This window comes from Pseudonaja textilis, chromosome 3 (assembly GCF_049901715.1).
Source record: "Pseudonaja textilis isolate UNSWEBS1 chromosome 3, rPseTex1.2, whole genome shotgun sequence".
NCBI classification, from domain to species: Eukaryota; Metazoa; Chordata; class Lepidosauria; order Squamata; family Elapidae; genus Pseudonaja; species Pseudonaja textilis.
The window spans coordinates 48,125,930-48,147,112 of NC_141992.1; the positions used below are offsets into that span (position 1 = coordinate 48,125,930).

Below are 21,183 nucleotides of genomic sequence, written 5' to 3' on the forward strand. Positions count from 1 at the left end.
AGTGTTTTCCATGCACAGCAGCTATGAGCAGAAAATATACTACAGTACACATGAATGGGATGCTTCAGCTGTTACTGCTTTCCTTCACATTCATATAGCTGGCAAAAACCAATCAGAAGAAAAACTCAAATTGTATAGCCAGCTTCTCAAGTCAATGAAGTGCTGTCCCAGATGGCAAATTCCCTCCACATACAATTCAAAGAGAACAGGCAGACCAGAAGCATCTTTGTTGTTTATTTAAAGACCCTGGAGGTCACCATCCATGACTGCTGGGTCTAAATCTGAACTCCAGGAAAATTAAGACTTTCACACTTACGGAGCTGCAGGGAGGGCTTTTCCTAGAGTTTGTTGTGAAAATCAGGTTAAAGTGTTTTTCCAAGTTACCAGCATGTGGATGAGACCCTGTTAAACTATAAAGGAGTCAGATTTCCAACTGAGTACATTTATTCATGAAGGAAGCAAAGTTCAATTATCAGATGCTTTTCACATAAAGTGAAGTAACAAACAATTATTACTTCTTAGGAACGAAAACTGTACTAATCAGTCATCAAACCATCTTTTCAAAGGGATACTCCAGTTTTGATTTTGTCAATTACTCCAACAAAGGGAAAAAAACATAGAATAGATATTCTGTGGAGAATAAGCAATTCAAAATGAGCTACAGTTGCACATTTGTTGCATTGTAATATCTATACCTGAAAACCAAATACAATAAGCAGCATAATAAAATGGGCACTGATATAGAATCTCCTGAAAGCAGAATAAATGACAGGAATTGTCTGCTAGTATTAGTATGAACTCAGTTATAGCATTCAAGTGGATGGTTTAGGTAAAATAAGACCCAGCAATGAACATACATATTTTATGGGCAGAAAAATGCAGAACAAAAAAATAAAAATAATAAAGAAAGGAATTGCTCAAATATAAGCAGTGAAGCAAACATTACACATAATATTAGAATTTCATTTAAGGAAACAGAAAATCTAAGCATTACTTCATAAGAGAAAACTAAAAATGAATCTTGGCCCATATTCAAGATCTTTCAGGCTGCATTCTAAATTTATATTTGGCTGAGTCAAATTAATTGGATTTATTTCCAAATATATTTGTTTAGAATCCAGGTGCCAATTCTTCTGGACTTAAACTGTCCATATGCAACCAAAATAATAGTAGTAAATGAATGATTTGAAATATAAGCCAGTTGTATTCCAGCTATTACTTCTACAAGGAAGCCTTTATATTATTCTAATCTTCAGGGCAAGATTAGTGTAATTAAGTATGATTACATAGATTGTTAAGCAAAAGCGGTTCTTGAATATCATCAAGGGTGGGAGTATACATAGGCTGGCTTGACTTAGGTGTAGATTCCAGCAAGAAATTGTTACAGAAATTATGCATTTTTCCAGAGGCTCAGACCACTCAGTAGATTCCATTAAAGGGAACTGTTTTCAAACCAATTAAGACAGAACAAAAAGAAAAAATATTTACAATATTTTCTATTTTGATCACTTTTTATGTGGGACTTCATAAAAGTAATCTCTTAGGATGGATAGGCATCTGAAGCCGGTAAAAGATTCATGCATGCTCTTTATTCCATTATTAATGCATACATTATTATATTATTAATGCATACATTAAACACATACAAAAGTACCCAATTATATTGTTTTACTGTAACAATTATTCTCAGATTGAACCTTTCTATAATGTCAATTTTTTTTGTTAGAATAGGCTGCTTTAATCTAGTAGTAACCTTCCAACTCTTTCCAAGAGATCAGAGGATATTAGTAGGTATCCTTGAACATGATAAGACTTCATTCAATATGTTTAAATGTTTAAAATTCTATGATTCCCTTGATGTAAGTATTCATAATAGAATACATTTGTGAGAAATTAGAAATTGCAATCAATTATGTTATTAGGTGAAATGGAAATTAACAAATACAAATGTAACAATTTTAAGCTATGTTTATTGATTAGTCATATGAATAGGAACTATATTGTATTTAAAAAAAACATTTTAGAAATCAGGGACCTGGACTGAAAGATAGGATGCAGGATTTTCTTCACTTGCTCAATCAACTCAAATCCAGTTTGGCCTGATTGAACCTGTAGAATTTTACATCTAGGCTTGTATTAATTAGATCTATGAGGATAGCCATTAGTGGCAATTTCCCACCGAGGAACTTTCTTAGGTCAGGAGGGAGCTATCTATAAAGAAAGGGCTAGTAACAGTGTCCTCCCACTCATATTGAACCCTCTCAATTAACTTAGCTCTGAGAAATGAAGCAACCTGTTTTAAAAACAATTTGATGTATGAACTATAAATTCCAAATGCGCACAATACTCAACAAACTCTTGTTACCAATTAAAACAAAATGTCCATTATTATAATTCCTAAACTCACTGAGCACAATCCCATCTGTTTATATTCCCAACAGGAAAAAAAAGCTATATTTTGTTTGTGAAATTTGAAGCATAGATAAGTAGGAATGGTTCTTCCCAGCTAAGAGGCCAATTCTGTAAAAACACTTCACAAATTTTGTTCAAAATATTCCAGGGGTACCCTTTCTATTTAGCTAAATATAGCAGTATAAAATCCACGATGATGTTTTCATATTTATAGCTTTTTAAAAAACATAAGGTTACCTTATTATACTACTTTACCTGGGTTAGGGTTAGGGTTAGGGATCTTTAATTCCATATTCAGATATTGCAAGGACATAAGTATGTGGTGTGCATATACTGTTACTATATGTATATACCTGCATGAACTCTTTATCTCAGTTTGATGTCTCCTTTTTCGAAGATGAATAAAAAATGCTTTGCATAAGCTACAGTTGCATATTTATTATTTTTTCTTCATATGGGCAGAGTAACAGGAGAAAAGAAATAGCTTCCAGTGAGAAAATACCATAAAGTCTTAAACTCCTCTCCCTTGACACTGCAGCTATAAAACAGATTTAAAAGTTGTCGTTCTGCTCTTAAAAACAATGGAAGCTCTTAGCATTCTTCTGGTTTGATTCTTAGAGACAGAGCATGACTGAATTGGTCCCCTGAGCACTAAAATTCAAATAATTGGAACAGGGAAAGTCAGTACTGTACTAAAAAGCTTCCTGCAATGTCAATCTGACATTTCAACAGGATACATGACAAACACTGAAAAAAGAGAATCAATCTAAGGAACTCTCCACGTAGAGATTGTTATCAGTCATTCCACCATCAGGATTCCTCACATCCGCTATGTGATACGTCTGTGCAGTTCAACATGGATTTTATGTTGTTGAGAACTGAACATGTTGAATCAATATACTAAAACTCAAGAAATATTACACAAATGTTTTCTTTACAGCCCGGCTCAAAAAAGCAGAAATAAAAAATAAGCAAGCTTGCACATGTAATTCTGAATAGGCATTTGATGCTATTATGCTTTTATTGTTAAAATATATACATATGATAAAAATGGCACTGTATACAAGTAGTCCTCAATTTACAACTACAATTGGAACTGGAATTTCTGTTATAAGTTGTTGCAATCTTACGTCAAATCATCATGTGATTAGACCTAATTTTATGTCTAGTTTTATGACATCTTTAAGTTGATGTCATGCATTTGTAAGTGCAAATCCTGTTAACCAATGGTGTTTTTGGCCACGAATCACATTCATTTGATGCTGCAACCTGTGATGCTGCAACCAGTCATAAATGCGATCCAACTGCTCAATGTTCAAATTATGATCATGTCACCATAGGGTCAGGACAAAGCCTTATGTTCAAGTTTAGGGTTGTAACTGACTTTTTTTGAGGTTCTTAATTAAACTGTCATTAAGCAAGTAGTCATAAATTGAAAACAATCTGTATTATCTTTTTTCTTTTCAACCATTCAGACTGAAATAGCAGTTCCCAATAATTCTTCTGATTCTGCACTTTTCTGAATTCTATAATGCAATTCTTCATTTTAAAACACTAAAAAATATATTACATATTTTACAGTGCATATATAATAAATATTTTATAATAATTTATTTATACAGAAATGGGATAACTAGATTTATCAAAGGAGATATGTAAAACACACAGAGACAAATCCTTGAATTTGTCTATTCCATTTCATAAAGATACTTACTGTAGGTAAGTGGCCAGTTAAGGAGAAAACTACCTCTGCCCAGACTGCCCAGAGGACATCTGTCTTTCTATGGGGAACAAGGCGGACCATTTTGTTTGGCCTGTGAACAGGCTAGATTTTAAAAAGAAACTATCCTATACCACTCCTGTATAATTTATAGTAGAACATCAGAAATAATTTATAGTAGATCATTAGAAATAAAACAAATGATATACCTTGGTCTATCATTTTAATCAGGAGAATTTTCTCTCTCTCAATGCATGTAAGGGAGGGGGAGAGAAAGTGGATGCCAATAAAAGTCCACAATATAAAATTGGCAGTCTTTTCTGGACTGATAAGATCAGGTGAATTCCTCGAGAATAAAGCCTCTATATATATCCTCCGCTTATCACACCGTTGCTGCCCTCAGTGAGGGAATAAAGAGCTCCGACAGCCAGTAGTTTGTTAATTTCAGCGCCAGGAGCCACTCTAGATCGCCTGCTGAGGTTTCTTGCGATTTGCGCCAATTACAGAGTCTTTCCTGTGGAGCTTTATGAGCTCCACCAGCCAGCTGATTTTAATTACTTCAGCTGCTTCTTAGAGGCTGTAATGGCGGTCTGAGGGGAAGCGATCAGGCACTGGCTTGAGAGCACTCTGAGCACCGTTGGGGCCCTCATACAGACAGCTGATGGTAAAAGCGGTATCTGGAGTTGTATGTGATGATTTAAAATCACGACTTTCCTTTGTAGCCAGAAGCTGCGATCTGACCTTTTTTTTAATTTTTCTGCTTTCAGAGAATCCAGCCAAGAGAAATTTGCCCATCTCGAATGAAGGCTGTAAGTTCGATCCTAGGTAGAGGAGAATGTTTGGAATAGACTCTCCTGCTTGATCAGGGGGTTGGACTAGATGGCCTTCCAATTCTGTTATTCTAAGTTCTAAGGCTGAGCAAAAGGAGCAGTGTCCTCAGAAATCAGTTCAACCTATCGGACAAGAGACAGAAACACCTCCCATGCCTGGATGCTCTGAACAGCTCATCTGGAGAAGGATTGAGCTCGGTTCTGTTTCTCCTCACTTTGCCAGATTCACCAAATAGTAGGAACACTTGTACTCTCAGAAGGCAAAGCCATTACTAGCAAAAGATGGAGGGCGAGATGGCACAAATATCTGGTGCCTATCATGTCGTGCTGTTATGCTCAACAATTTATGGTGGATCAAAGATCATGAATTATCAATTTAAGGTGTCTGGCCCAGTGATGCTTTACTATCTGTTATCACAAGTACTATTTTAATGGGTAGATATTTTTCTCTCTTATCTTCTATCTGCACAATAGCTTTATGATAATCAGAGGCAATGAGTTATGATCACAATGTATTTGATTAATCTGAATGAAATGTCAGTAATATTACACTAAAGTTGTTTAATCTAAGATATGATTATGATTTCATACACTTGATTTGAAGCAAAGTTTATGTAGCTCTCACTTACCTATGCATGTTTTCCCATCAGAGTGTAGCACAAACCTCACATGGCAACCACATTTTGGACCTTGATCTGTATCATCACAGGTGTGCTGACAACCTCCATTACCATAGTTGCAAGTCACTGAGAGGTGTAAGAGAACAAGAAAGAAGTAATTCCAAACATTATTATCATACTTGCCGAAACAAAAGGCTATGTTTGTGCAATACAGTAATGCAGAGCTAATTAAATCACCTTTACTGAATTAATCCAGCTGCTTGGATTCATCCGTCACACTAGGCTAAAATGTTATAGTCTGGTTTGCATTCAATGTGTTATGCAAACAAAGCCCAAACAGGTTCAAGCTGCCAAATTTCTTGAAATAATTAAGAATTACTGGATTAATGTAAAACTTTAGGCACTTCAAAACCACCCATAAAATCATCCAGAAGTATAATATGATTAACCTTAGATCAATACCAACAGGGGAAAAAGTAATATGAGATGAAATTGAAATGAGGGGATGCTGGGATTTTGAAAATCTGTATGAGAATGATAGTGATATGCCATAGATCAGAATACAGACAGATATTATAGATGTTAGTTTTTTAAAAAATAAAGAAAAGCAATCCATAAATGCTTTCTACTGAAAAATGGTCAAGCTATGATGCTTCTGTGTCATTTCTTGTATTTTTTATGAAAACTTTTTAAAGAAGTACACTGTATTTAATTTTTTCTTTCCTGCCATAATCCTTTCAGTTTAGTGGAATTTAAAATAGCAAGTGCATCTGCACAAAAATTCAAACACATCAATTAATTTATTTTAGCAGCATCTATATACAATCCTATCGCAAGGTAAGTCTTTCAAACTTGAGGTTTCTTTTATGAGAAAACTGTCCCTCTTTCAACTGAATATCGTGTTACATATTCAGAGGATATGATTGGCTATGTGGGTGCAACTACACAAAGTAATGTTAGCAGTTATAATTCTCCTCCTCTATGATACACTTCTAGCAAATATCTACTATTCCTATATTAGTGTTTCTAAAACAATCAACTGCTACTTCTTTGACAAAGGTTCCCCAGGTAACACTTACATTTGCAATCCCGTTGGTTCTTGGTGAGCTCAAAACCAGGTCGACATTCACAGGCAATGCCACCTTTGGCGGTCTCACGACAGATGTGTGCACAACCATGATTCTTGTTCATGCAGTTCATTCCTTCTAAAAGAGAAAAGAAGCTACATAAAAGCTACCCAGACAACACAAGAAACAAGAAATAGCAATAGGAATATATAATGATTCTTACTTAGCTAAGCTCTTTATCGACCTAAAGCAAATTTTAATAAATTCAGTAGGATTTACTCTCAAGGAACTGCACACAATCGTAAATTTTGTTAAGATGACTGTAATTACCTTCAAAATGCAGCACTTTTTAGAACTAGAACTCTTTTAAAATTCACTGATTTCAGAAACAACTAAGGCTTAATTCATTACAGTTAATATGAATTAACATACTGAATATAACACAGTACCCTGATTTAAAGATAAAAATGTCATGTGGTGAATCTTGCCTTAAATGGAAATTTCTGGAAATAGAAAAGAAAAATGAAAATTACCTCCTAAGAGTTTACCAAGAGATCATTTGGTGTACTATAGTCACATTATGACATAATTTCAAGATATTGTTTGATCTATTAAATTATAATCTGTGAGATATCGTGTGTGTTGTAGAGCTGACTAACTAGTACCAATATCTTACTATGCCCAACTCTTAGTATGTAGTTTTCTCATCATGTATTCATCCTCAGAGCAATGAATTTTCTGTCATACCTTCCCTGTTATGTCCCTTTGCCTCCTTATCATACCAGCAGTCCAGAAACTCTCAGTTAAAATCCTTAATTTGTCAATCAGTGATGCTACAGGCTCTAGTGTTGTTTCCTCAGCAAAGTCAAAAAGCCTCTCAGGCTTTCTCAATAATGGGAATTAGCCAAAGAAGCATTAGTTACAAACATTGCTGTCTGACTATCTAAGCTGCGAACAAAACAGGGTGCTGCTGACTCACATCCTTGGATTGTTTATACTTTATTTGGACTTGAAGGACACCAAGTTCTGGGCTTTAGCCTCCATCTCTTCATATTGGCCACCCACTATAAGCAGCTATCAGAGCCAACAGGGTCATGCCCTCTGCATCATAGCCTGAGTATGCTGAAGAATACTAGGATCCATAGGGACTAGGCCTGCCTACTTGATTGCATAAGGCAGATGTTAGGGTCTAAATGGGATAAAAAGTATTTGTGAGTAAATCAGACCTACCACAGGAGTGAAACTAAAGTCAATCTGTGAAATAGAAAGAAGGACACATATTTCAAAGACGGTCTTATTTTTAATAATAATTTTAGTGATACTTTATTATGTTTCATGTGGTTGTTTTTATTACATTCTCTTTACATATTTTTATTGCCTGTTAGCTTGATCATCCTGTTTGGACAGAAAGACAAGATATCAAACACTCATAATTGCCTAGCGAACATGGCTATATTCTAGATAATCTGAAATCACATCTGAGAAAATGATGTATTCCAACCTAATAATGTATTAATATCTGTACAGAATGTTTCAGTAAAGTGGAAAACACTTGAAAGATTCTAGTAATTAATAAAAGTAATAATCATTACCCCAAGACAGATGAGAGTTAAAAAAAATACAGACTATCTCATGTCAAGAGGCACTAAAATATACTATTTGAGCAGAGCCAGTTGACGGCTTTTCTGGTCACCAGCTTGGACAAGGAGGAAGAGCCAGTTTTGGGATGTCAGAAGGGGATGCGGAAGAGCGCCAAGAGATTGTAGAGGGTTCAGAGCCAGGAGTGGAGAGGCCAGGCAGAATGGAGAGGTTGCAGGAGGAGTGTTCAGATGAATAGCTGACAGACCAAGGAAAAAGAGAGGCAACTGGAGAGCTCGGAGGCCCAGAGATTTGGGGGGCGGGGATAGGAGAAGGTGTGTAGCTGTAGCTGGCCAGCAGAGATGAGAAGTAATTGCCTTCTCTACCCGATCCATGAATGTGCAGCACTGAGAGGAGGCAGGCACAATGAAGGTCAGCAAGGCTACTCATAAGGTAGCAGCCTCTTGATGACGTGCGCCAACCAGCAACTATTTAGCCCAGCACCTGGAATAAAACGAAGCTAAAAACAACTTGACTGCTGCTTGCTATACATTTGCTCAGTTGTCATGATTCTTCATGTGGATTTAAACCTCAACTCTGCTACTAGATTTGGACTCTGCTTCTCCAATTGTGGAAAATTGGACTTGGATTTTGGCTTTGGTGATTTGTGCTCAGACACTCACTAAGCAAAAAATTGTAAGTCAAAGACTACCTGTTCACCAAACTGAGTGCTCTGCATATTCCTATTTTCAGTGTTTATACTGTATATTATTTAATACAGAACATAGTTTTTGTTTCACTCTCAAATGTTGGACAATGTCAAGCTGAAAGAAGGAAGCATAAACAAAAAGAGAAAACAGCTGATCAAAAATATCACATATCACACCAAGGCAATCCTTGGTATATTATCTTTCTTTCCATATAGCTTTCTGTTTCTTAGATTATTTTCCACTGAAAGCTCCCTGTCCTTTCCCACATTGGAGATATGGAATTGATTCAGGATGTCAGATTAAATATCTGTATAGTCAAACTCTGAGTCAGTCAGTGCAACAGCTGAACAAATTAAATTTTCACTCTACAACAGGACATAGGGATTTTATTAGGAAGACTTAACAGACACAACCAAATCAAATAGATAGCTGCAGAACTAACTCAACTCGGATTTCACAGGATGTCAGCACCAATCTGGATCTCTTTCATTCCTGACTATTACTGTTAGTCTTGGCTGATGACAACATCTCTTAGCAGGAGAGGATGCAGGTTTTTTTGTTTTTAGTTCCTTAATTGCCAGAGAATTGCTGACAAAAGCAGCTCTTTTAACAGGATCCATGCATTCCCAAACCAGCGCTTCAGTGAACATCATATGCTCATTTTTAATGCCAAACATGAAGACATTTAACGTTTATATTTTTTTAAAAATACATTTTTTTAAAGAATCTCTTCTCTCTAAAGCTAACCAACATTGACATTATTGCTGTCTATATCCTGGTTTAGCAAACTTCTAAACCAATAAGGAAGCAGGGTATGGAGTTGAAGGGAAGGAAGCAAAATAGAACATTTGATATAAAAGACATTAAACTGTATTTAAAGGAGGTGGACCATGCAGTGGAGATATGGGTTCTGGAAAGTGGTTTCATTTTTTTTTACATTTATTCTATTTCACTTCTTAGAAGCAGAATAGAAACTTGCTTACTGGTCAATACTAAATCCCCTGGAGCATTAAAACAGCTGCTTCTGAATACTCTTCTGGTTATCCCTAAGAGACATCTCATGTTAAGAGATGCCTATGTCTTAATACCAGTATTTAGTTAGCACCAACTGATTTCTTCCTTTCATGAACAACTATATTGGAAATCCAAGGTTTCTCATGCTGTTTTACAGCAGAGGGAAGAGCAACCAGAGAAACTGAAAAAGACATCTGGCTAATTTGCAGACCTTATAGATCAGAGGTATAAAACTTGCGATGACACATTGTCGTCATGTGATGTATCACAACTTTTTCCCCCTTCGCTAAACTGGGGGTGGGCGTGGCCAGTGCATAACGCATCTGGTCTGCAGGCCGCAAGTTTGACACCTCTGATATAGGTTATCAACTCAAACCTGTTTGAAGGATGTGTCAGCCAAGCAGCGACATCATCTCAGAGCAAACCATGGTGATGAATGGGCCAGCATGAGTAATTGATACCAAGAGACAACCTGTTCCTGGAAATCAAATAAATCCTGCAGTTTATTTACATTTATTTGTTTGTTTGTTTGTTTGCTTATGCTACCTGTTCATGAATGCTCAGGACAACTAATGATCAAATTATCATGAAAATAAATATTAAATAATTAACTTTCTCAAAATGACTATATTCTGAAATGTAAATAATAATTAACATCATTAAAAATTATTAAACCAAATGATGCATCCATTAGAATACAAATATATCTATATATATCTATATCTGTTTCTCTCTGTGTGTATGTGCACACACCGTGTTCCCCTCAAAATACGACGTACCCTGAAAGTAAGTCCTAGCTTGATTTTTACACATGCGCCCAATAGAAGCCCTACCCTCCAAAATAAGCCCTAGTTAAGGACTTAGCATGTATAGGCAACAGTTGTCCAACGCTGTTGTGTATTTTATTTAAAAAGAGACAGTATGGTGTAGTGGTTAAGGCACCAGCTGGAAATCAGGAGTTCTAGTCTTGCCTTAGGCAGAATGTAGCTAGGTGTCTTTGGGCCTCTCTCTCTCTCTCTCTCAGCTCTAGGAAGAAGGCAGTAGTAAGCCACTTCTGAAAATGTTGCCAAGAAAACTACAGCAACTAGCCCAGGCAGTTTCCAGGAGTCAATACTGATTCAAAGGCACCAAAGGGGGAGAAATCATTTAAAATTCTAACTTGAGGACTGCTGCATTTTCTACATATGAAATGCTTTCTATCAATATCCCAGAAATTTGATCACTACAATTTCATACAGTCAAGATCTAATTTGTACCTCAGGTTCCCCCTCCCTATCCAGAAGCAATGTGGAACAGTGAAAGTCTAAGCACAATTATTAGGAAAAAGCAGTTCATACAATAATCCTTTTATTTGAAAAAGCCTTGGTTCATATTTTTATTGCCTCTGGAAATATATTTGAAATAGCACTTGTGTAAGTTGGCTCAGAACATTCTTGGGAAGAAAAGGCTTATAAGGCACAAAATTGGAGCTGTTGCTTTCAGGGTTTTTTATAATGATAATGATGAAATGGGATTATAAAATGCTCAGAATTTGATAAATAGCAGGAATAAGGAAATACAAAAAACAATAGGGATGTAGGAAAGGGAAAGATTATGAACAAGTTATGAGTTTAAACTTAGTATGGGTCAATAAAGGAAAGCAGCAAAAATGAACAAAAATATAGATGTAATATGCTCCAATTAAAAAAAAAACTGAACTGAAGACTTGAAAAGGATCAGATTTAAACTGGATAGGAAAACTAGAAATAAAAGCATTATTTGTTCATCCATAATCAAAATGGGAAATAATGGGAGTCTGAATCAATTTATAGCTGAATCAGTAAAGAGAAAGGATGCATTTAAGAAACACTGAATTTCTTATTCTTGCAACCTTAAGAGTACTGTCGAAAGTCAAGAAAGAAGAGGACGAAGAGGAAACTGAAAAGTTATGTTGACAAATATGGAATAAAGTAAAGATGGGAATGAAAGTGAACAATAATTTACAGAAAAATCTGATGAGCATCAATTTGACGTCTTGATTATCCATAAAAATTGGAAGATCATACAGGAAACAAAGTCATTAATTTTAAAAAAATAGGTTTCCCCCATATATTTAGTATATACCAATAAAAGATGGTTAAATACATGAATAAGTTCAGGACTTACAGTTAATAACTAACTGTGATGTGCCGGGCAGCTATTTATTAGAAGGAAAATTGGCAGAGACATACAGTAATAAAAGCAAAGAGGTGATTTGGTTTCACTGCCCTTATCACCACATAAGCTCAATAATATTGTCTGTCACATCAAATTTATCATGGATCAATCAATTAAAACTACTTTGAAGTCTGAAATGCAGGTGCACAGATGGATCTCACTTGGGAAGTCAAAAGAACAAAGTTACCACAATAAACAACTACACTGGAGAAAAATACATGGACTGAAGAACAGAAAGGAAAAAAAATTCAAAACAAGATCCTCTACAGCCAAAGTAAATTTAAAGGCAAGAACAAAGCCTCTTTTTGTTTTTGTTTTTCAGGGGGTTATTTAAAACTACAGAAAACAAACACTGGGGACGGGGCAGGATAGAGAACAAAGATGACACAAGAAGAGGCAAGAAGAGGCAAGTTTTATGGATTGTTATTGTAAAAAAATTTCTCTCTAGTAACTTCTACTTCAGAAGCTCCCTTTATTTGGCATTATTTTGAAAGAGACCCACAAGATCTTTGATGCCTGGATGAAAAAGCTTGTCTGGTTTTGCTGCAACTTTTGGTAATGACATAATAATCTCTAGCAAAAGACTGTCAGAAAATTTGTATTTAGCAGAAGCTGCTTTCCCACAGCGTTTATATAGCACAGCAATTGAAACTAAGCTACATATTAGGAAATTCAGGGGTCAAGAGTTTTTGTGTGTAGAACCAGGAGAATAAAATTTTACTCCAAAACAAAGTGCAGATCAAATCAAGGTTAAAACCAAGGCTCTTATCAGAATTAAAAGGAGAAAGGGACAGGAGCGTGAACTTAAATGGATTCTGGGGGATGGTAAAGGACAGGAAGGCCTGGAGGACCACTGTCCATGGGGTTGCAATGAGTCGGACACAACTTCACATCTAACAACAACTATCAGAATTAAATTTAATGTTCTAGACTAGAAGAATCCAAACAGGGTAGCCATTGAGCTTTCCTACATTTGAAGAGCTAAGAAGTCATTCTGGTTTGGTTGGTCTCCTGTCCAGTCATGGTCTTCTTGGTTCTTTATCCAAGAAACAGAAAGAAAAACAGAAGCCAAGTAAGATTCCAAACAAATGTAGCTCTGGGAATGCAGATCCATGTTCCGAAGTCATTGCAGAACAAAACCTACAACTCCTGATTGTACACCCATAGGTAAAGGGACCATTAAGTATTTATTACACTTATATATTGCATAGCCAGGATTGGTTTATAATAAAAAGTAAGCTGTAAGTATTAAATTGTCCCAAATATATAAAAATAAAACCCATAAAAACATAAAAATAATAGAAGTAAAAATAACAAGCAAAGACAAAAAACAAACAATAGTGCCAATCCTTGTTTAATCATAGCAATATTAATTCCGAAAGGTCCTATGGAAAAGTTTCATTTTAATACATTTTTGAAACAATATGAGGGAGATGCCAACTGAGTTAAGAGAGTAGGAAAGTCCCACTTGCATTCTATATATATGGGGGATATTAAGCATCTCCCACCAGAACAAATGCCTAGGATGGGCTGCTTCAACCTGAAAATACTCAAGAGCCAACACAGTTGTATATACTGTTACATGCAACTGTTCTCATTTGCCAGATCAAAGGCTGATATATTTGCTACTAACTACAAAGATAGGCTCATGTAAAGTATATTGCAATAGTTTGTGTAATGGCTGATGTACCAAATATGACAGAAAGCAAAATAGGACCTAGACCAGTACACCTGTCCCATCCAAGTCTCAAGAAAGATCATTCACTACTGTTTCCAGTTTCCTGGGTGCATCCTCTCTCTCATCCCAATCACCCCAATGAATCCAGACAGACATATATTCAAGCCACAAGTGGCACAGAGAGCACCTGTTCACTTCATCCAAGTGCATAGATCAGAATCAATCTCAAGATGACAATTAATAATAAGGATTGATTCACCATTTCAGATGCCACCCATAGAGAGTCAAGCCATTTTTCCAAAACATAAAGCACTGTGCATGTACATCTGGTTTATATATTCCCAGAATTATTCTTTCTTCAGGTTATCTCTCTTCCAATCAGTGAAGTACAGTTGAGCTTTCCCAAGAGAAGTCATGAGTCCTAGGTCCACAGAGTTACATTTTCCTATTGAAAAGACCTTGCCTAAGGCAAGGTAGAAAAATGACCTTGATAGAGATATATGAGTTCCATTATCAAAGTGATGAGAAGAATAGCATATCTCAAGCCCATAAAGGTTCATAAGCAGCTCAGACAAATAGATCTCTAATTCACAAGAGTATAAAAAGAGAGAGAGGTATAGCACTATCAGATTCACAAAATTCTGTTATCATAGCCAATCTCAATGAAAACCATGTGGGAGGTTGACATGTCACTTTTTCTCAGGCTCAATTTCTGCATCTGTATTAGGCATATTATTAGTCCTACAATTTGTTAACAGGTAAACATTTTCCTGCTGGAGGAGGGAGTTGGACTACAAGACTTCCAAGGTCCTTTCCAACTCTGTTATTCTGTTAAAAGCAATATATAAACCCCATATATTATTGTGGTGTAGCACAAGAGATACTTGGCCATTCCAGCTGATTTACTTTTTCTTTATAAGAAATCACTGAATCACAATCCTAAAATGCTTAAATAAACTGGTAGCAGTAATGCAGAACCAAGATAAGGGAAAAATACCTAACCAATTAATAACATTGATAATCTGAATATTATTGAAGGCTTCAGAATTTAATGGGACTTTTTAAAAACTAGACATTCATAGTATGATACAGTTTGTAATGTCCTCATCATTAAAATGGGCTATATCCTCCTTCCCACCCTTCACATTTCCTCTTAATCAGACTTCTTCAGCTTGCTGTCTTTCAGCTAGCTACATTGGACAATAGTGCCATTGGACTTCAAAGAACATGCTGGTTGAAAATTCCAGGACTGAAGTTCAAAACATCTGGAGAACACCAGTAAAAGAAGGATGCTCCTAAACATGTATAACAACTAATCTGTTCCAGGTTTCTTGGTGTTGGACTACAATTCCTGTTATCCCCAGTTACCACAGAGTATAAAATTGAGTCACATTTGGGATAGAACTCAAATCCTTCCTTCTTGCAAAACAAATAATATTCTCTTAAATGTGGTTTTAAGTGTTATATTTTTGCATTAAGCTTTCATGCACACAGCTGACAGTGATTTACTAAATCATATACATATTGCTTTGCAAGAAAGGTGGGCAGGTACACAAAAAAAGCAGGTCAATTCTGAAAATTTACTTTATTTATTAATTTGTTCTAAATAATTTTTGTCTTTAAGCTAAAAAAATTATCAAGGGAGATTTTGGGAATTCTGAACATTTTAAACAAGTGTTATATCAAAGAACTTTTTGATACCTGATGCTTCAGGTAAACTTGACTCTTTTTTTCAAAAATTCAAAATGGTTTAGCAGATTTAACTGATCAGAAAATTCATTTGTTATTACAAATGACACCAAAAATATGATAGCTAAATATAGGAATGCCCAGTGCCCAGAAATTCCAGTAAAAGAGATGGATTGTCTATGACTACTATCATACATTAATTAAGAGTATTTTGAAACAGTAACAGAAAAAACTTTAATGAAAAGTGATTTGAATCAGGCTAAACCTGCAGTTCATATGAATTGAAATTTGTTTCACCTGCACACTGATCAGTTGTCAGACTAACAAAATAAACCCATTATGTCCTACTCCCTTTACAGTAGTTAATACCAATTTGAATGAGTGTTTTGTATTTTACTTCAATCATAATAGAGCGTTTGAAGTGGGATCACTGTCTGAAGTGGGACTGAGAAGCAGCCAACTCAGAGCATAAATAGTCTCTCCCAATCTGGTGTATTTACAACATGTTGGGACAATCACCAAGATTATCAACCAGTTTGGCCCACTTCTGGAGAACATCACACATTGGGAAATGCTAATCCGAAAACTTGAAAGCAGGACTGTAATGGCACTTTTCATTTATCCATCCACAGGCAAGGCCAACTCAAATACAAGAAACTGTAATTTCCCGTCTCTTCTTTAAACCTGATGCTAAAATTAGAGATCCAAAATAGAGATAAATAAGCAGAAATAAAAACATTAAAGACCAACCTTCAGGACGCTGGATGCAGGTATGCTGGTTATCACTCAGGAAAAAGCCTTCACGACAATGGCATTCATAGCTTCCCATCATGTTGACACAAGTTTGTTGGCAACCACCATTCCCCTCTGCACACTCATCCACATCTGTTTGGAAACCAAGGAGAGAATGAAAAGGCTGAAACTTACTATTATTTTTTTAAAAAGATAATACAATACAGTAAAAATACACCAAATTTTTTTTAAACAAAACATTTCTTTTAAAAAGCCAACAATAAAATGTCTTACAAGACTAGCAAAATAATTTTTGACTATCTAAAACTCAGAAGGAAAGAAATACAATAGTTATTTTAAAACAATTGGGATATAAATCCTGTAATAAATGATAATGAATAAACATGATGAAGAAATACTACAGAAAAGACCTTGTCACATACAGGATGTTGGAACATACAGCAGGACCTCTAATAAAATATGCTGGTTCTAGGCAACTTCATACACAAGATGTTCTTTTGAGTATCCTACCTGCAAACTATTTTAAATCCTTCTAGCTCAAACCCAGCTACTTGCATTGGATTGAAAAACAAATCTAAAATTAGTCCAGATGGATCAATTATATGCTATATTTTACACCATCCTTTTAATATAACAATAGATAAAGCCAAGACTCTGACATTCCATATTACTTCTTCCACCTTCTAATAAGATTTATTTTTAATGAAATGCAGGATAGATCTATGTAGACTGGCTTAAGTTATCAATTTTTGCTTAAAATGTCAAAAAAGTGATATTTTGCTATTTTTAGCATTCACAAATGAGTATTTGTGCAATTAAGCTTCCTTATATGCACACAAATGGCACTTTGGCATAGAAAAGGGCATTGCTGAAACACATGTGGAATCTGTGTTCTAATTTTGTTTTCTAATTGTCGAATAACAACATGTTTCCTGTCTTAGAACAGATATTCCACATGATGTGTTTTAGAAATGCTGTTTTCTCAGCATCTTTAGTGAAAATGGTTAGCATTGGACAAAGTTAAGCCTATTTAATCTGGACTGTAAAAATCCAAATCCTAATGACTATGAGATACCAACAATGAATTTATATTTTTTCTCTTTGCTATTATTTAGTGGTTTCCCAGACTTTTCAAACTAAAACAAGGAACCAGAAAGTAAAAGATTTTTTTCTCAATAAAGCAAGATTGGGTGACTTCAAAGAGCTGTTGATTATCATCTTTCAACAATGCCATAAAACATAGGGAGGAATGCTAGAAACTATGTTTCAGCAATCTTTCCAAGATTTGAAGAATAGTATGTTCTCCAGACGGTATGCACATTACAATACTGCTATTTTGGTTGATGTCTTCAGTACCCCATCTACTACATCACAACTGAATTCTCAGAAAATTTTAAGCTCATCAATAAGGTAGATTCATGCAAATATTAAGTCACAAACTATCAAACTGCATGATGATTAACCCTATCTACCACTAAGCCAGACTAGCCTGAGTCAGAAACATCCTCCTAAGTTGCAGCAGTATCAGATGACTTCATTACCTAGTGCAGATTCACCAAACTTAAAACAAATCCAGCCAATCAACTTCTTAAGTTTAACTACAACTAAATGCACCATATAGCAATGGAGACTTTCTAACTCAGGGAACTCCAACCTTGGCAACTTTAAGACTTGTGGACTTCAACTTCCAGAATTCAAAGTCCACAGGTCTTAAAGTTGTCCAAGTTGGAGACCCTGCTCTAACTAATGCCTAGTTCTACTGATTCGATTCCTAATCTTCAATCTATTCAAAAGAATATCGCAGTTCTAGTTCACTTGCTCTAAATATTTGATTTCTAGCCTTGTCTCATACCCTGACTTTGCTCCAAAATCAGTCTGACTCTTAAATGTATACACTCAACCTCACCAATGGGTAAATGGAAGCTCACTCAATGTAAAATGAGAAGACAAGGTAAATGGATAGGTTCTGTCTCCATCACTTCTGCTGATTATTCTCAGATGAGTCAGATTTAATATAGGCAGCAGATAGTAAATAGAAACAGCATAACAAATAAACAGCAATGTTTTACAGTACTGTTTAGAATCCAACCATCCTAAGTATTCTAGTTGGACTTGATTTTTTGGTGGAGATACGTTACATATTTCTATACAAGAAGCTAGACATAAACAACAATTTTAAAATCTTGATTTAAAAAAAACCCTTTCCAATTCTTTCTGGTTTTATCTCCCCAAAACTCAGCAGATGTTTTGTTGTTTGGAGCAATGAAGATTACATACAGAATTCATTAATAATAATAAAAAACCTCATTCTTTCCTCCACTTTTTTGAGATCTGGTCCTCCAATTTGTATTAATAAATGAAAGCTATAAAGAAGAGTAATTCTTAACAACAGTTGAACAACAGTCTGAATGAAAAATGTAGATAGCCCATAACAATCAAAAATAGTTTCACAGTAAGTTTAATATTTAATGTTAAAACTCATTCAAATTATCACTAAGGGCAGCAGGCTAGAATGTGGCTAGTGGTTTCAATCTTCTCCTAGAAACCTTCTATCTCTTCACAAACCGGGTCCTATCTCCTGCTTTGAAATAAAATAAGACCATAGTTCCTGCTGCCACAATTACCTTCTGGGACCCTTCACCTGGTGCCTACCTCCTAATCTTGGTGTGCAAAGGAGACAGGACTGTAATAGCTTGTGCTCCTTTTTTACCAATTAAAAAGCCCAAATGTACTATCTGAAATCATTTTTACAGTGCCCTCTCTTGGACATATAGTGAAGAGGTTGATGATGAGAGGATTCAGTCCTTCTTCCCCCTTGGGGGAAGATCTTGCAAGAGATAAAAATGAAATATTTTGGTAAAAAATGGGGGGAAGGAGCCAAGCAAATACAAAAATCCTGCAACACTTTTATGTATTAAAGTGTAGGCATTCAACATGAAAGGAGATAATTAACAAATTGGCCCAGAAAACAGGCTTCTGAATTAGTTAAGAAACAAGCCACAAGATGGTGCTGGTCTGCTACAACTGAAGAACCTTCTGCCTCCATTTTTTTAAAAATGCAGTTTGCAAAATATTATTACAGATCACAACAGATTGTAAAGAAAAAGAACATGAACACAACCTGAAATATCAGTGAAAGATTAAAGACAATTCTATAATTTACACAGAGATTTTTAAAAAATGAGTTTTAGCATAAAGTAGCAATAACACTCTTTCTCCTCCTCCTCCTTAATTAGTGAAAATTCTTAGATACACATATTGTATAGAAATAGAAGTCTCCTGAGAATGTCCTCTGCTTCAATTATCTGGATATAATTCCTTAAAAATCTCAGAGGTTATTGGGGAATTAGAAAACCTATTCCTTATCTTACTCCAGCTTCTTTCTACGGATTTTCCTCTTTGTTCTATAATTACCAAACTTTTTTTAACCAGGAGGGAGAGATATCTGATCCTGAGTAAATCTCAGTCCCTCCAGGTAGGCCAGATGAGAAACACAACTAAATGAACTAATTTTATTTTATCATAAGGTTACTTAACAGAATCTTAACAAAGTTTAAAGGTACAAATCTCCTGCTGTCACTTTTAACCACCTGTTCAATTAGTGCAGGTCCTTCCTAAATTTCTTCTTCCAACCATTAAGCCACTAGGAGTTCCTCCCTCTCTTGTCTGATTGTTTCTTAGGCAGTCTCTCTTCCCCTTGCTCTTCATTTCGACATACTATTACAATAAGTGACCAACAGCCATTTGTCATTCATGGGGACATGGGTTATGCATCCATAGTCTAGAGTCTCACATGTAAGCTATATTCATAATACTCATCAGAAAAAGAAAAATGCAAGAAAAAAAATCCTGGACAATTCAAAATTAAATATACCGTACATACTAGTCTTTCTAGTGAAAATACATGTTTTCATACATACAAGTTCTGCAAAGCTTTAACAGTCAGTCAGTCAATCAGTCCTTCATTACAATATGGTCAATTATCAGAATTGAACTTAAAAAAGAAAAACTAAAACTTACAAAATAAAAGCTAAAAGAATAATTAAATAATCAACATGACTGGTTACAGTAGGTTTTAGCTTCAGCTCTAAAATCACTTAAGAAATCAAGTTCCATTTCGATTACTATTTATTATAATCTGAATAGCATTTTGATAATAATTTCAAAATTATAGATTTGTATATAGGAATACATTTAATTAATCACAAAAGCAATTCTGTGAAAACAGATCTACTTTTTAGCTGGAAAAGGAGCTAAAATGCTAGACTTTTCAGATTTAAGTCTTTAAACTTTCTATATACAAAAATAATCTCTTTCAGTTACAGTAAAGGATACTGTTTATTTACATTATTTTAACTGCTTTTCTAGTTAAAAATATTCAAATAGACTGCAAATCAGGAAAAGTTAAAAAGCATTCCTAACAAATTAATTTCTAAACAAAATGTTATGTCATAATGTTGACATGGGAAGAGATCAAAGATTAAGTTTTTATTCTGCAAGCATTCTATTAAAAAAAACCTACTTTGGTATTGTAATTCCTGGCTGAACTTAAATGAAGATGATCCTAAACCAATCACTGCATCTTATCCTAATTTATCCTCCTGGAGTTATTCTAAAGGAAAAATTGGATATTTTGTAGAGCAGGGGTTGCCAACCTTTTGGACCTCAGGGACCACCAAACTCATAATTTTAAATCCTAGGGACCACTAGCCGGTTTTGTGGGTGTGGCCTAATTTGCGGGTGTGGCTTGGTGGTCATGTGACTGGCTGGGCGTGGCTTGTATGTAAATATTATAAATATTTATATAAATATTGATTTTTTTAATAAAAAAGAACAACTTTTATCCAAAATCAGGCAAAGCAGGCAGGCATATTGAGTTGCTCAAAGATTCATTCAGTGATCTAACTATCTGCCTT

At 35.2% G+C, this 21,183-nt stretch overlaps 1 protein-coding gene across 7 annotated transcripts in view; it reads right to left on the minus strand.

Moving 5' to 3' along the window:
* Nucleotides 1-21,183, minus strand: part of SCUBE3 (signal peptide, CUB domain and EGF like domain containing 3) — a 107,544-nt gene that overhangs the window by 41,345 nt on the left and 45,016 nt on the right. For 4 of the 7 annotated variants that reach the window (XM_087929560.1, XM_087929559.1, XM_087929557.1 and 1 more), the window contains 3 exons: nt 16,265-16,399; nt 6,662-6,787; nt 5,592-5,708 (listed from right to left, as the gene is read on the minus strand). In XM_087929560.1, coding sequence (XP_087785686.1) covers nt 5,592-5,708; nt 6,662-6,787; nt 16,265-16,399 — 378 coding nt within the window. Of the gene's footprint in view, nt 1-5,591; nt 5,709-6,661; nt 6,788-7,396; nt 7,523-16,264; nt 16,400-21,183 lie in introns of those variants that run through there. The other 3 variants (XM_087929558.1, XM_087929556.1, XM_087929561.1) reach the window with 2 other exon arrangements.